The sequence below is a fragment of the Oncorhynchus clarkii genome, chromosome 12 (genome assembly GCF_045791955.1).
Source record: "Oncorhynchus clarkii lewisi isolate Uvic-CL-2024 chromosome 12, UVic_Ocla_1.0, whole genome shotgun sequence".
NCBI classification, from domain to species: domain Eukaryota; kingdom Metazoa; phylum Chordata; class Actinopteri; order Salmoniformes; family Salmonidae; genus Oncorhynchus; species Oncorhynchus clarkii.
In genome coordinates, this window is record NC_092158.1 from 11,539,014 (window position 1) to 11,553,941 (window position 14,928).

Here is a 14,928-nt window from a genome sequence, read left to right on the forward strand (position 1 = left end):
TTCCCTCTCCTCCCTCTCCCCTCCCCATTCCCTCTCCTCCCCTCCCCATTCCCTCTCCTCCCTCTCCCCTCCCCATTCCCTCTCCTCCCCTCCCCATTCCCTCTCCTCCCCTCCCCATTCCCTCTCCTCCCTCTCCCCTCCCCTCCCCATTCCCTCTCCCCTCCCCTCCCCATTCCCTCTCCTCCCCTCCCCATTCCCTCTCCCCTCCCCTCTTGCTTTGTGTCCTCTTGTGTTTTCCATCCTCGGTCGTCCTCCATTCCAACACACTGTCATGCTGCTTTTAGAGGGTTGCACCACATCATCCAGGACCATCTAGACCTAACCGTGCTGCTGCCGCCCGGGGGGAAACGACTGGTCAGTACCAGGTAAAGTAGAGACACGCCCAGGAGGGGAGGAGGATGGGGGAGGAGGAGGGTGGATATGGGAGGAGAGGAGGAGGGTGGATATGGGAAGGAGAGGAGGAGGGTGGATAGGGAAGGAGAGGAGGAGGGTGGATAGGGAAGGAGAGGAGGAGGGTGGATAGGGAAGGAGAGGAGGGTGGATAGGGAAGGAAAGCAGGGTGGATAGGGAAGGGGAGGAGGAGGGTGGATAGGGAAGGGGAGGAGGAGGGTGGATAGGGAAGGGGAGGAGGTGGAGAGGAGGGTGGATAGGAGAGGAGGGGGTGGATAGGAGAGTGGATAGGAGAGGAGGGGGTGGATAGGAGAGGAGAGGAGGAGGGTGGTTAGGAGAGGAGGAGGGTGGTTAGGAGAGGAGGGTGGAGAGGAGAGGAGGGTGGATAGGAGAGGAGAGGAGGGTGGATAGGAGAGGAGAGGAGGCTGGAGAGGAGGAGGCTGGAGAGGAGGAGGCTGGAGAGGAGGCTGGAGAGGAGGCTGGAGAGGAGGAGGCTGGAGAGGAGGAGGCTGGATAGGAGAGGAGGATAGGAGAGGAGGGGGTGGAGAGGAGGGTGGATAGGAGAGGAGAGGAGGGTGGATAGGAGAGGAGAGAAGGGTGGAGAGGAGGGGAGGGTGGAGAGGATAGGAGGGGAGGGTGGATAGGAGGAGAGGAGGGTGGATAGTAGAGGAGAGGAGGGTGGAGGGGAGGGTGGATAGGAGGGTGGGGAGGGTGGATAGGAGGGTGGATAGGAGGAGGGGAGGGTGGATAGGAGAGGAGGGAAGGGTGTAGAGGAGAGGAGGGTGGAGAGGAGAGGAGGGTGGAGAGGAGAGGAGGGTGGATAGGAGAGGAGGGTGGAGGGGAGGGTGGATAGGAGGAGGGGAGGGTGGATAGGAGGAGGGGAGGGTGGATAGGAGAGGAGAGGAGGGTGGATAGGAGAGGAGGGAAGGGTGGAGAGGAGAGGAGAGGAGGGTGGATAGGAGAGGAGGGTGGATAGGAGAGGAGGGGGTGGAGAGGAGGGTGGATAGGAGAGGAGAGGAGGAGAGGGTGGATAGGAGTGGAGAGGAGGGTAGAGAGGAGAGGAGGGTTGATAGGAGAGGAGGGAGGGGAGGGTGGATAGGAGAGGAGGGGAGGGTGGATAGGAGAGGAGAGGAGGGTGGAGAGGAGAGGAGAGGAGGGTGGATAGGAGAGGAGAGGAGAGGAGAGGAGGGTGGATAGGAGAGGAGGGTGGAGAGGAGGGTGGAGAGGAGAGGAGGGTGGATAGGAGAGGAGGGTGGATAGGAGAGGAGAGGAGGCTGGAGAGGAGAGGAGGCTGGAGAGGAGGAGGCTGGAGAGGAGGAGGCTGGAGAGGAGGAGGCTGGAGAGGAGGAGGCTGGAGATGAGGAGAGGTGGGGGTGGATAGGAGAGGAGAGGAGGGTGGAGAGGAGAGGAGAGGAGAGGAGGGTGGATAGGAGAGGAGGGGGGGGTGGAGAGGAGGGGGGGGTGGATAGGAGGAGGGGAGGGTGGATAGGAGGAGGGGAGGGTGGATAGGAGGAGGGGAGGGTGGATAGGAGAGGAGAGGAGGGTGGATAGGAGAGGAGGGGAGGGTGGAGAGGAGGGGGGGGTGGATAGGAGGAGGGGAGGGTGGATAGGAGGAGGGGAGGGTGGATAGGAGAGGAGAGGAGGGTGGATAGGAGAGGAGAGGAGGGGAGGGTGGAGAGGAGAGGAGGGGAGGGGTGGGTGGATAGGAGAGGAGGGGGTGGAGAGGAGGGTGGATAGGAGAGGAGGAGAGGGTGGATAGGAGAGGAGAGGAGGGTAGAGAGGAGAGGAGGGTAGAGAGGAGAGGAGGGTAGAGAGGATAGGAGGGTTGAGAGGAGAGGAGGGTGGAGAGGAGAGGAGGGGAGGGTGGAGAGGAGAGGAGGGGAGGGTGGAGAGGAGAGGAAGGGAGGGTGTATAGGAGGAGGGGAGGGTGGATAGGAGGAGGGGAGGGTGGATAGGAGGAGGGGAGGGTGGATAGGAGAGGAGGGTGGAGAGGAGAGGAGGGTGGAGAGGAGAGGAGGGTGGAGAGGAGAGGAGAGGAAGGTGGAGAGGAGGGTGGAGAGGAGAGGAGTCTCGATAGGAGAGGAGGGTGGAGAGGAGAGGAGGGTGGAGAGGAGAGGAGGGTGGAGAGGAGAGGAGAGGAGAGGAGGCTGGAGAGGAGAGGAGGCTGGAGAGGAGAGGAGGCTGGAGAGGAGAGGAGGCTGGAGAGGAGGCTGGATAGGAGAGGAGGGTGGAGAGGAGAGGAGGGAAGTGCATCTTCATCAAGTTTTTATTAACCTCTTTATCCGGATGGAAACACACACACACACACGGCATGATAAGTATCAGACTCATGGGAGATAACAATTGAAAAAACCTGAATAGACTCTTAACCAGACTAAGAAACACTATGGTACATGTTCTGTATGTAAGTTAGAATCCAGGGCATGCATAGATCATTGGCTCTGTCATGTCATTTTCTGCTGATCTATTATTCATGGTTCTATGCTTTAGTTCATTAACTCGACCAGAACAGGTTCCTGCTGAGTTATCCCCATGGCTGGGTCTTTGCTGTATATGAATAATAGGAGCAGACGGACTCCACACGTCTCCCTCAAAGCTTTTATCTTACCTACCTACTAGAATACTATACACTGATCTGGCCCCCCAGGAGAGGGGACCAGCGAGGCTGATGGATAGACGTGCTGTAAATGTTCACACACACACAGCCGTCTGGAGCTCAGGACTAAATCACCTGCGTCTCTTTACAACACCATCCTTTTCCACCCCATTTCTGTCTAGCCCCCCCCCCCCCTTAAGAGCACCAACCAAATAGCAGAAAGCTCTCCTCTCTTATTCCCTCTTCACCTTGACACCTGTCTCCTGCTCTCTTCTCGCTCAGCTTAGTGCCTCAGGGGACACGGAAGCACTGTCCTAGTGTAGTCGGCATCCTGGTGTAGTCGGCATCCTGGTGTAGTCGGCATCCTGGTGTAGTCGGCGTTCCTGGTGTAGTCGGCATCCTGGTGTAGTCGGCATCCTGGTGTAGTCGGCATCCTGGTGTAGTCGGCATCTTGGTGTAGTCAGTCTGGAGACCTATTGTTATGTGTTGAACGTTAGCAACCTTTATTCATCCGAGTCTTTGTACATTTGCAGCTGAGTTTAAAGCCCAATAAATGTTGTGGGCAGAATTATTCTGCACTTTATTTCATCTCCTGCTCGATAGATCATTACTTTTCAGACAGCCAATAAAGACATCAACGTGATGCTGTTGTATTGACATCAGGAGAACATATTCAAGGTCTCTTATTATAAAATTATCCCTTTTGACCACTCAAGTGGCTTAAAAAAAAAAAAAGACACTTCTAAAATGTTCCCTCTGTTTTGATATTGCCAGACAGTGACAGTGTGCTTTACAAGCTAAGAAAAGTTCCAAAACATTTGTTAAGGAAAACGTCTGTAAGAAGCGGACTTTTCATCTCCTGTTGAAAAGTGTTAATGTTAAAAGCATTATTAAAGTTGAATGTTTCAAGGTTCAGACGGAGCCTTTTGTGGGAAAGTTGAAATCAAAACTACGGCAGCGACTGAACTTCTCTTTCTACCGTTTGACATGAAAAACATTTTAACACTTCTTCTTCAAATTGTAAATCGTTCTATTGAATATCCTCCGACAGTCTTTATGCACCTCTCCACTTCCTGTCTATTTGGTGAATCCATAAGACTACTGGACAGTGTGCGGTTTCTCTCTTCTGCCCATGGCTATTCAAACCATGAAACACTGTCGAGGACTGAGACTAGACCACTCGGGAACACTGAACACCTTTTGAAAACCTTTTGGTCTGACACCCCCAGCCTCTCCTCCGTTGGTCTGACAGTGGCGACACTCACAGCTCACTATAAAGCTTTGGGGTGAAAAGGTTGAGATTGTTCCGGGTGCATGTTTTTATGAGCAGGGAGGGCTGGAGGGTACAAAGGTGAAGTGCTGTTGGTGTTGAGGAGACAGGAAGACAGGAAGACAGGAGGACAGGAAGACAGGAGGACAGGAAGACAGGAGGACAGGAAGACAGGAGGACAGGAAGACAGGAAGACAGGAGGACAGGAAGACGGGAGGACAGGAAGACGGGAGGACGGGAAGACGGGAAGACGGGAAGACAGGAGGACAGGAAGACAGGAGGACAGGAAGACAGGAGGACAGGAGGACAGGAAGACAGGAAGACAGGAGGACAGGAGGACAGGAAGACAGGAGGACAGGAAGACGGGAGGACAGGAAGACGGGAGGACGGGAAGACGGGAAGACGGGAAGACAGGAGGACAGGAAGACAGGAGGACAGGAAGACAGGAGGACAGGAAGACAGGAGGACAGGAAGACAGGAAGACAGGAGGACAGGAAGACGGGAGGACAGGAAGACGGGAGGACGGGAAGACGGGAAGACGGGAAGACAGGAGGACAGGAAGACAGGAGGACAGGAAGACAGGAGGACAGGAGGACAGGAAGACAGGAAGACAGGAGGACAGGAGGACAGGAAGACAGGAGGACAGGAAGACGGGAGGACAGGAAGACGGGAGGACGGGAAGACGGGAAGACAGGAGGACAGGAAGACAGGAGGACAGGAAGACAGGAGGACAGGAGGACAGGAAGACAGGAGGACAGGAAGACAGGAGGACAGGATGGGGTAGATGCATGTTTTTATTCATTTTTATATTCATGTAACCTTTATTTAACTCGGCAAGTGAGTTAAGAACAAATTCTTATTTACAATGATGGCCTACCCCGGCCAAACGCGGACCACGCTGGGACAGTTGTGCACCGCCCTATGGGACTCCCAATCACATCCGGATGTGATGCAGCCTGGATTTGAACCAGGTACTGCAGTGACGCCTATTGCACTGAGATGCAGTGTCTTAGACCACTGCGCCACTCAGGATCTATGTTAAAGGGGGGTCAGGTGAGGATCCCCCTCATTATGTTAAGCACTACGAGCGTCTGGGGGGGGAACGTTACGTAAGTTCATTAAATTATTATGGTCGTAATTATTGTGCAAGTGAGGGGTGAAGTAAGGTCTGTATGTGCACGCTTGCTGCAATGTGTTTCTGCTTGTCTGGCTGAGGCCGTCAGACGTGATCGCTAAGATTCCTTTTCCCATCCCGGGGACCTTGTCACAAAACATCTGACAGAAGGTCAGTGTGACAGATAGACAGACAGACAGACAGACAGACAGACAGACAGACAGACAGACAGACAGACATGGTATTAGGATCTTATACTAGACTAGGACCAACCACATCCATAACTACTAGTCTCTGTGAAATGTACTGCTCTATATCAGAGTTGTAATGAGATGTGGATATTCAGTTATTGCTTTGATATTCACTACAAAACATTAAGAACACCTGCTCTTTTCCATGACACAGACTGTCCAGGTGAGTCCAGGTGAAAGCTATGATCCCTTATTGATGTCACTTGTTAAATATACTTCAATCCGTCAAGATAAAGAAGGATATTTAAGCCTGGAGTCAACTGAGACATGGATTGTGTATGTGTGCTATTCAGAGGGTGAATGGGAAAGACAAAAGATGTGTGACTTTGAACAGGGTTTGAGTGTGTCAAGAACTGCAATGCTCCTGGGTTTTTCATGCTCATCAGTTTCCCTTGTGTGTCAAGAATGGTCCACCACCCAAAGGTCATCCATTCCATTTGGACCAGCATTGGGTCAACATGGGCCAGCATTCCTGTGGAACGCTTTCGATACCTTGTAGAGTCCATGCCCTGACACATTGAGTCTGTTCTGAGGGAGAACGGGGTGAAACTCAGTATTAGGAAGGTGTTCCTGATGTTTTGTACACCCAGTGTGTTTCAAAATGACGTTCATTTTGTGTGTTAGATTATAGGACATGGTTGTATTTGGACTGTTGTTGTGACATGTATAGCCTCTATACTGCTTGAGTGTCCTAGACAGGTGGATGGTTTCAATATAGTTTGATATAAACATGGTGGGTTCAGGAAGCTAGCTAGTACCTACTACCGTTACACAGGGCACCACGACTCTTCCCTGTGACCCTCACGTCTACTGTCACATATCAGTTTAATAACCACCACACACACAGCACTCCCCTCCTCTACGCTAGGCTACGCTAACATAGCTCTGGGTGTTGCCTAGCCCTGTAATGGCAGAAATAGCCCAGAGAAACATATAACACGGTAGCAGAGCAGAGGACTGAGCACTCAGAATATTATACTAATGGTCTACTAATGAAAAGCTGTAGATGCCGTGTAGGGAGCCGGCCGTGTAGGGAGCCGGCCGTGTAGGGAGCCGGCTCCCCTAGAGAATACAGTAGTACTGGAAACAGACAGACAGACTGGCTGGTTTGTTACATATCACTGCAGTACTGGAAACAGACAGACTGGCTGACTGACTTGTTACATATCACTGCCGTTCTGGAAACAGACAGACTGACTGGCTGACTGACTTGTTACGTATCACTGGCCCATGTTTAAAGAGAAGGAGAGAGAATTGATGTGCGATTGGATTGGTCTGCTTCATGTTTTCCATATCTCTGTGGGCGCGCTGTTGAATTTAAAGACGAGCAGGAGAAAGATCAGCTAGAGATATATTGGATAGTGTTGTTTAGGCCTGAAGGGTTAGAATGATGTTTGAGTGTCGTTTAGGATGGTTTGATAGTTACAAATAAATACATTTAAAGGCATGTTGAAAAAGTAATTTTTTCAGTTGAATGTCATAGTGTAAACTGATACTTTTCAGTTAACGGGTTGATACCTGACAGACGACATGCTATTAGACCCCAAACAGACATGTAATGTAAAGGGCCAGTTGGACTGAGACGAATGAAGATAACAACAGGAAATGTTCCTAATCCTGTTGTGTCAGTCATCTAGTGAAGACCCACGTCACATGGGGACGCACCTACTGTTTATATAAACAAACAGGCCTCCCTCGTCATAGCTTAGAACCCAACACCACAGATAGGTCTTATCATTAGTGTCTGTGGTGTTGGGTTCTATCATTAGTGTCTGTGGTGTTATATCATTAGTGCCTGTGGTGTTGGGTTCTATCATTAGTGCCTGTGGTGTTGGGTTCTATCATTAGTGTCTGTGGTGTTGGGTTCTATCATTAGTGCCTGTGGTGTTGGGTTCTATCATTAGTGTCTGTGGTGTTGGGTTCTATCATTAGTGCCTGTGGTGTTGGGTTCTATCATTAGTGTCTGTGGTGTTGGGTTCTATCATTAGTGCCTGTGGTGTTGGGTTCTATCATTAGTGTCTGTGGTGTTGGGTTCTATCATTAGTGCCTGTGGTGTTGGGTTCTATCATTAGTGCCTGTGGTGTTGGGTTCTATCATTAGTGCCTGTGGTGTTGGGTTCTATCATTAGTGCCTGTGGTGTTGGGTTCTATCATTAGTGCCTGTGGTGTTGGGTTCTATCATTAGTGTCTGTGGTGTTGGGTTCTATCATTAGTGTCTGTGGTGTTGGGTTATATCATTAGTGCCTGTGGTGTTGGGTTCTATCATTAGTGTCTGTGGTGTTGGGTTATATCATTAGTGTCTGTGGTGTTATATCATTAGTGTCTGTGGTGTTATATCATTAGTGTCTGTGGTGTTGGGTTCTATCATTAGTGCCTGTGGTGTTGGGTTCTATCATTAGTGCCTGTGGTGTTGGGTTCTATCATTAGTGTCTGTGGTGTTGGGTTCTATCATTAGTGTCTGTGGTGTTGGGTTATATCATTAGTGCCTGTGGTGTTGGGTTCTATCATTAGTGTCTGTGGTGTTGGGTTATATCATTAGTGTCTGTGGTGTTATATCATTAGTGTCTGTGGTGTTATATCATTAGTGTCTGTGGTGTTGGGTTCTATCATTAGTGTCTGTGGTGTTGGGTTATATCATTAGTGCCTGTGGTGTTGGGTTCTATCATTAGTGCCTGTGGTGTTGGGTTATATCATTAGTGTCTGTGGTGTTATATCATTAGTGTCTGTGGTGTTGGGTTCTATCATTAGTGCCTGTGGTGTTGGGTTATATCATTAGTGTCTGTGGTGTTGGGTTCTATCATTAGTGTCTGTCCTATCTGAAAGCAGTGACCACTAGGCTGATAGATCTGTGTCGGGGAGACCAGGCGTGTTGAACAGGCAGACTGAGAGAGTGGGACTGTTACAATAGACGGTCAACAGAGAACAGACAGAGAGAGGAAGTGATGATGTCACAGGGCTGAACAGAACAGATGGGTGTGGATTCAGCCATGGTACTCTGACAGGGGTGGCTGGCTTGGTTCAGGCTTGCCAGGCAGAGTAGCGTCATTGCGTCACGCTTTGCCATGTGGGTAACAGAACCCTTACCCCTCCCTGCTCTTCTCATTACAGGAGACAGCAGCAGCAGAGACCTCCGGGAGGAGGAGACAGGAAGACCCAGAATCCTCAGCAGCAGTCGCCACAACGACAACAACCTCCATCTCAACAACAACCGGTCAATCAGCAACAGAATGACCAGCAGCAGCCCGGGCCAGGGGGTCATGGTAGATACCCTCGTGACCAACAGCAGCAGCAGGGAGGACAGCGTGGAGGTAGCCACGGGCAACAGTTCCAGGGCCATGGCGGGCAGCGTCAGGGACCTCCCCACCACGGCTATAGCCAGAATCGCCGCTGGCACCACAACCAGAAGGGGCAGGGGGTAGGACAGGGACTGCAGGGGCAAGGGGGCCCGGCAGGTGACAGGGACAGGGGGGCAACCACAACGGGAGACAGGGACCGAGGGGGGGCACCAACGGGAGACAGGGACCGAGGGGGGGCACCAATGGGAGACAGGGACCGAGGGGGGGCACCAACGGGAGACAGGGACCGAGGGGGGGCACCAACGGGAGACAGGGACCGAGGGGGGGCACCAACGGGAGACAGGGACCGAGGGGGGGCACCAACGGGAGACAGGGACAGAGGGGGGGCACCAACGGGAGACAGGGACAGAGGGGGGGCACCAACGGGAGACAGGGACCGAGGGGGGGCACCAACGGGAGACAGGGACCGAGGGGGGGCACCAACGGGAGACAGGGACCGAGGGGGGGCAACCACAACGGGAGACAGGGACAGGGGGGAGGCACCAACGGGAGACAGGGACAGAAGGGGGGCAACCACAACGGGAGACGGGGACAGGGGGGCGGCACCAACGGGAGACAGGGGCAGGGGGGCAACCACAACGGGAGACAGGGACCGAGGGGGGGCGCAAACGGGAGACAGGGACAGGGGGGAGGCACCAACGGGAGACAGGGACAGAGGGGGGGCAACCACAACGGGAGACAGGGACAGAGGGGGGGCAACCACAACGGGAGACAGGGACAGAGGGGGGGCAACCACAACGGGAGACAGGGACAGAGGGGGGGCAACCACAACGGGAGACAGGGACAGAGGGGGGGCAACCACAACGGGAGACAGGGACAGAGGGGGGGCAACCACAACGGGAGACAGGGACAGGGGGGGGGCACCAACGGGAGACGGGGACAGAAGGGGGGCAACCACAACGGGAGACAGGGACAGAGGGGGGGCAACCACAACGGGAGACAGGGACAGGGGGGTGGCACCACTCAGAAACACCAAAGAGACAAAGAATGTGAAGGCAGAGGAGACCAGCACCAGCCTGGAGACAGAGAGCTCCAGGGGCCCCAGTGAGGGGCTTCCCAGCCAGCCTGGGGGCCAGGAGAAGGGCCAGAGCCCGACGGGGAGTGACAAGCACAGGGACAGCCAGCTGGACGAGGGCCCTAAAGTCAGCCTGCTGCAGTCATCCAAGGAGAGGCTGAGGAGGAGGCTAAAAGACAAGGTAAACTAAATATCTTTACTGTCTAATCTATCTGCCAATCACCATCAGTCTTAGGCAGGCCATGGCCACACCCTCCCCTTTCGACACATGCATAAACACACACACAAACATGCACACAGTAATAATTTTAGATGAATACACATTCATATACACACACACACACACACACACATGGGTTGCTGAGTCTGTTTGGTAGGTGGGGGTGCAACTCTCTAATTCATTAAAGAACAGTGGGGGCCTCCCGAGCGGCGCAAGGCACTGCATCGCAGTGTTTGAGACGTCACAACAGACTCTGGTTCGATCCCAGGCTGTGTCACAACCGGCCGTGACCGAGAGTCCCATAAAGCGCACAATTGGCCCAGTGTCGTCCGGGTTAGAGGAGGGTTTGGCCCAACGTCGTCCGGGTTAGGGGAGGGTTTGGCCCAACGTCGTCCGGGTTAGGGGAGGGTTTGGCCCAGCGTCGTCCGGGTTAGGGGAGGGTTTGGCCCAGCGTCGTCCGAGTTAGGGGAGGGTTTGGCCCAGCGTCGTCCGGGTTAGGGGAGGGTTTGGCCCAGCGTCGTCCGGGTTAGGGGAGGGTTTGGCCCAGCGTCGTCCGGGTTAGGGGAGGGTTTGGCCCAGCATCGTCCGGGTTAGGGGAGGGTTTGGCCCAGCGTCGTCCGGGTTAGGGGAGGGTTTGGCCCAGCGTCGTCCGGGTTAGGGGAGGGTTTGGCCCAGTGTCGTCCGGGTTAGGGGGGGGTTTGGCCCAGTGTCGTCCGGGTTAGGGGGGGGGTTTGGCCCAGTGTCGTCCGGGTTAGGGGAGGGTTTGGCCCAGCGTCGTCCGGGTTAGGGGAGGGTTTGGCCCAACGTCGTCCGGGTTAGGGGAGGGTTTGGCCCAACGTCGTCCGGGTTAGGGGAGGGTTTGGCCCAGCGTCGTCCGGGTTAGGAGAGGGTTTGGCCCAGTGTCGTCCGGGTTAGGGGGGGATTTGGCCCAGTGCCGTCCGGGTTAGGGGAGGGTTTGGCCCAGCGTCGTCCGGGTTAGGGGAGGGTTTGGCCCAGCGTCGTCCGGGTTAGGGGAGGGTTTGGCCCAGCGTCGTCCGGGTTAGGGGAGGGTTTGGCCCAACGTCGTCCGGGTTAGGGGAGGGTTTGGCCCAGCGTCGTCCGGGTTAGAGGAGGGTTTGGCCCTGTGTCGTCCGGGTTAGAGGAGGGTTTGGCCGGTGGGGCTTTACTTGGCTCATTGCGCTCTAGCGACTCCTTGTGGCGGGCCGGGGGCCTGCAGGCTGACTCCTTGTGGCGGGCCGGGCGCCTGCAGGCTGACTCCTTGTGGCGGGCCGGGGGCCTGCAGGCTGACTCCTTGTGGCGGGCCGGGGGCCTGCAGGCTGACTCCTTGTGGCGGGCCGGGCGCCTGCAGGCTGACTCCTTGTGGCGGGCCGGGCGCCTGCAGGCTGACTCCTTGTGGCGGGCCGGGCGCCTGCAGGCTGACTCCTTGTGACGGGCCGGGCGCCTGCAGGCTGACTCCATGTGGCGGGCCGGGCGCCACAAGGACAACAATGTTCCCTCCGACACATTGGTGCAGCTGGCTTCCGTGTTGAGCGGGCGGGTGTTAAGAAGCGCGGTTTGGTGGGTCATGTTTCGGAGGACTCAACCTCTCCCGAGCCCGTTGGGGAGTTGGAACGATGAGACAAGATTGAAATTGAATTGCAATTGGATATCATGAAACAGGGTTAAAAATAAACAAACAGTGGTGTCTTGTCTGTAGACTCTGATGTCGGGGGTCAACTTCTCTTGTAGCATGACTCATTACTTGTGTCTGTTTAGTTCTTAACCTAAGTATCTAAGGTGCGGCCGCTCCTCTCCCCCTAACAGCCTGCGACAACCAGACAGAGATTAACAGACTGCTTCAAACACAGGCTAAGGCTCAGATGGAAGCCTGTTCCCTATGTAGTGCACTCCTTTTGACTATAGGCTCTAGTCAAGTAGTGCACTATATAAGGAATAGCGTGTAATTTGGAACGAGACCAGAGACAGGAATTTACCTAAATGGGAGGAAACATGGGACATTATCCACAGTCAGATCCCTGTCACGTTTGGGGTTCAGGGTTGTATTCATTAAGGCACACCGTAGAAAAACTGTTTGCAACGTAGAACGAAAACTGCGCTTCTAATTGAATAATTCCAGGTAGTAGCTGATTCAGGACACTTTCATTTGATGCCCAATGAATAAGACCATTATAGCAGAGGTAGACAACCCTGTTCCTGGAAATGCAGCAGGTACTGTTTCACCTAGGCCCCACACCTCACCAACTGAGCTAATTGGTCAGTTCAGTGATTGCCTATATTCAACACACCTGGTCTTCCAGGTTGGTTACATCAAAAACACGGCCAGGGTTGCCTCTACCCCCTGCAGTGTAGCCTGCTCCTCATTAAGGCTAGCTCTGTGTGCTGTGTTTTACGGTGACAATACCCTGACCCTCCCTGTAGACTCACTGACACGGTGTTAAGAAGCATATTGATGATGTCATATCCTGTATCTGTTGTCAAGCCATATTTCCTCTCTCAGGGGTTTCACTTCCTGTGTAAGCGGTTTGGTTAAACATCTATTGAGCAGAGAAAGGCACCATGCTTGTTCATATGTCAGCTCAAATACATGATTACATAGCTGGGGGGTTTATGACCAGGCAGAGTCCCAGACACAATTAAGATGAGCTCCAGACTGAAATGCTGTGATTCTCCATTGACCAGGATTTTTTAAATGATTTTATTCTGCTGTTCTCCAGGAGGAGGCTGTGGTGTCTCCGGTCGGGCCCCAGCGGAGCCGCATGCACCGCCTGCTGGAGATCCTGAACAGCATGAGGAGCAACAGAGCCGGGGTGGACAGCCAGCTCAGCTCCTTCATGGAGGAGGCCCAGAGCTCGACCCAGTCAGAGGAGACCCTGGCCCAGATAGTCAGCACCATCTATGACAAGGCCCTCAGCGACAGAAGCTTTGCTGCTACTGCTGCAAGGCTCTGTGACAAGATGGCCCTGTTCATGGTGGAGGGGACCAAGTTTAGGTCACTACTGCTCAATATGTTACAGGTGAGAGGAGAGGGTGAGGGAGGGGTGTGTGTGCGTGCATGCATTCCTGCCTGTCTGTCTGTCTGTCAGACACCAGTCACACACAGTCACTATCTCAGTGTTTAGGTGTGGATGGTCATAATTGGTGGCTGTGTGTGACGTGGGGTAAATGTGACAGCTAATGAACCACCAAGACTCTTCCTAGAGCTGGCTGCCCAGCCAAACTGAGCGATCATGGGAGAAGGGCCTTGGTCACTCTAACAGAGCTCCAGAGTTCCTCTGTGGAGATGGGGAGAACCTTCCAGAAGGACAACCATCTCTGCAGCACTCCACCAATCAGGCCTTTATGGTATTGGCCATTTGTATTTCAGATACCTTTGACTATTGGATGCACTTTAGTATTGCCAGCCTAATCTCAGGAGTTGATAGGTTTGAAGCAATGCTCAAGCATTGCTAAGAGCTGCTGGCAAACACAGGAAAGTGCTGTTTGAATGAATGCTTACGAGCCTGCTGCTGTCGCCGACCACCGCTCAGTCAAACTGCTCTATCAAACTGCCTGATAGGCCTCCTTGCTCACACACGCTTTCTCAGTTCTGACCACACATTCTTTATGGGATTGAGGTCAGGGCTTTGTGATGTGGGTGTCATTTGGGACACAGATCTAAGGAGAGTATGGCTCCTTAAATAGCTTGTTACTGATGGATATGGTGCCAAATCTCCACTCTTTAAACCCTCCTCTCCCCCTCTTCTCTACCCTCCTTCTCCCAATCACTCTTCTTCTCCTCTCCCCCTCTACCCCCCTCACTCCCCCTCTCCTCTCTCCTCCCCCTTCTCTACCCTCCTCTCCCCCCTCTGTCTCCCCCACACTACCCCTCTCTACCCTCACTCACTCACCCTCTCACTCCCTCTTTACCCTCCTCTCCACCTCACTCCCGCCTCTCTTCCCTCCTCCCAATAACTCCCCTTCTCCTCTCCCCCTCCCTCCTCTCCCTCTCTACCCTCTCACTCCCCCTCACTCCTCCTCTCCCCCACTCTACCCTCCTCTCCACTTCTCACTCCCCCCTCTCTACCCTCCTTCTCCCAATCACTCCCCCTCTCCTCTCCTCACTCCCCCTTCTCTCCTCCACTCTCCCTTTCCCCTTCTACCCTCCTCTCCCACTCTCACCCCCCCTCTCTACCCTCCTTCTCCCAATCACTCCCATTCTCCTCGCCCCCTTTCACTCTCTCCCTCCTCTACCCTCCTCTCCCCCTCTCACTCCCCCTTTCACTCCCCCTCCTCTCTACCCTCTCACTCCCCCCTCTCTAGTCTCCTTCTCCCAATCACTCCCCTCCTCCTCTCCCCCTCTCCTCTCCCCCTACAGTGGTCATTCTGTGTGTAGCCAGGCGGTGGTTTGGTTTGTCGGCTGGGCGCTAAGCGCCCGTACCCGTCTTTTAGGAAGCGAGTGCTATGCTTGTTTCCTCACCTTGGTGTCACGTTTCAGTTTCTCTGTCATCTACAGGAGCATTTCATGTTAAGCATCTATATCTCCCTTCTTATGTCATGTCTGTATAAATGCATAGTGGCCATTAACCTTAGATCTGTATACAGCTCTGCACAGATTGTTTAACTCTTACATTAGATTGTTTCATGCTGAACTCTGTCATTGTCAAGTTGATATAAAGTGTAGTTATTATCCATTAGTTCACTTCTGTTAACATGCAACACCCACAACGGTTAGTATTTG

The 14,928-nt window shown here is 53.7% G+C and overlaps 1 protein-coding gene across 1 annotated transcript in view; it reads left to right on the top strand.

Annotated features, from left to right (window-relative positions):
• The window catches only part of LOC139422708 (CBP80/20-dependent translation initiation factor), a 178,843-nt gene that overhangs the window by 124,012 nt on the left and 39,903 nt on the right, over positions 1-14,928 (top strand). The window contains exons 9-11 of the mRNA XM_071173983.1: positions 285-365; positions 8,729-10,172; positions 12,926-13,225. Of these exons, the coding sequence (XP_071030084.1) occupies positions 285-365; positions 8,729-10,172; positions 12,926-13,225 (1,825 nt within the window). The remainder of the gene's footprint in view (positions 1-284; positions 366-8,728; positions 10,173-12,925; positions 13,226-14,928) is intronic.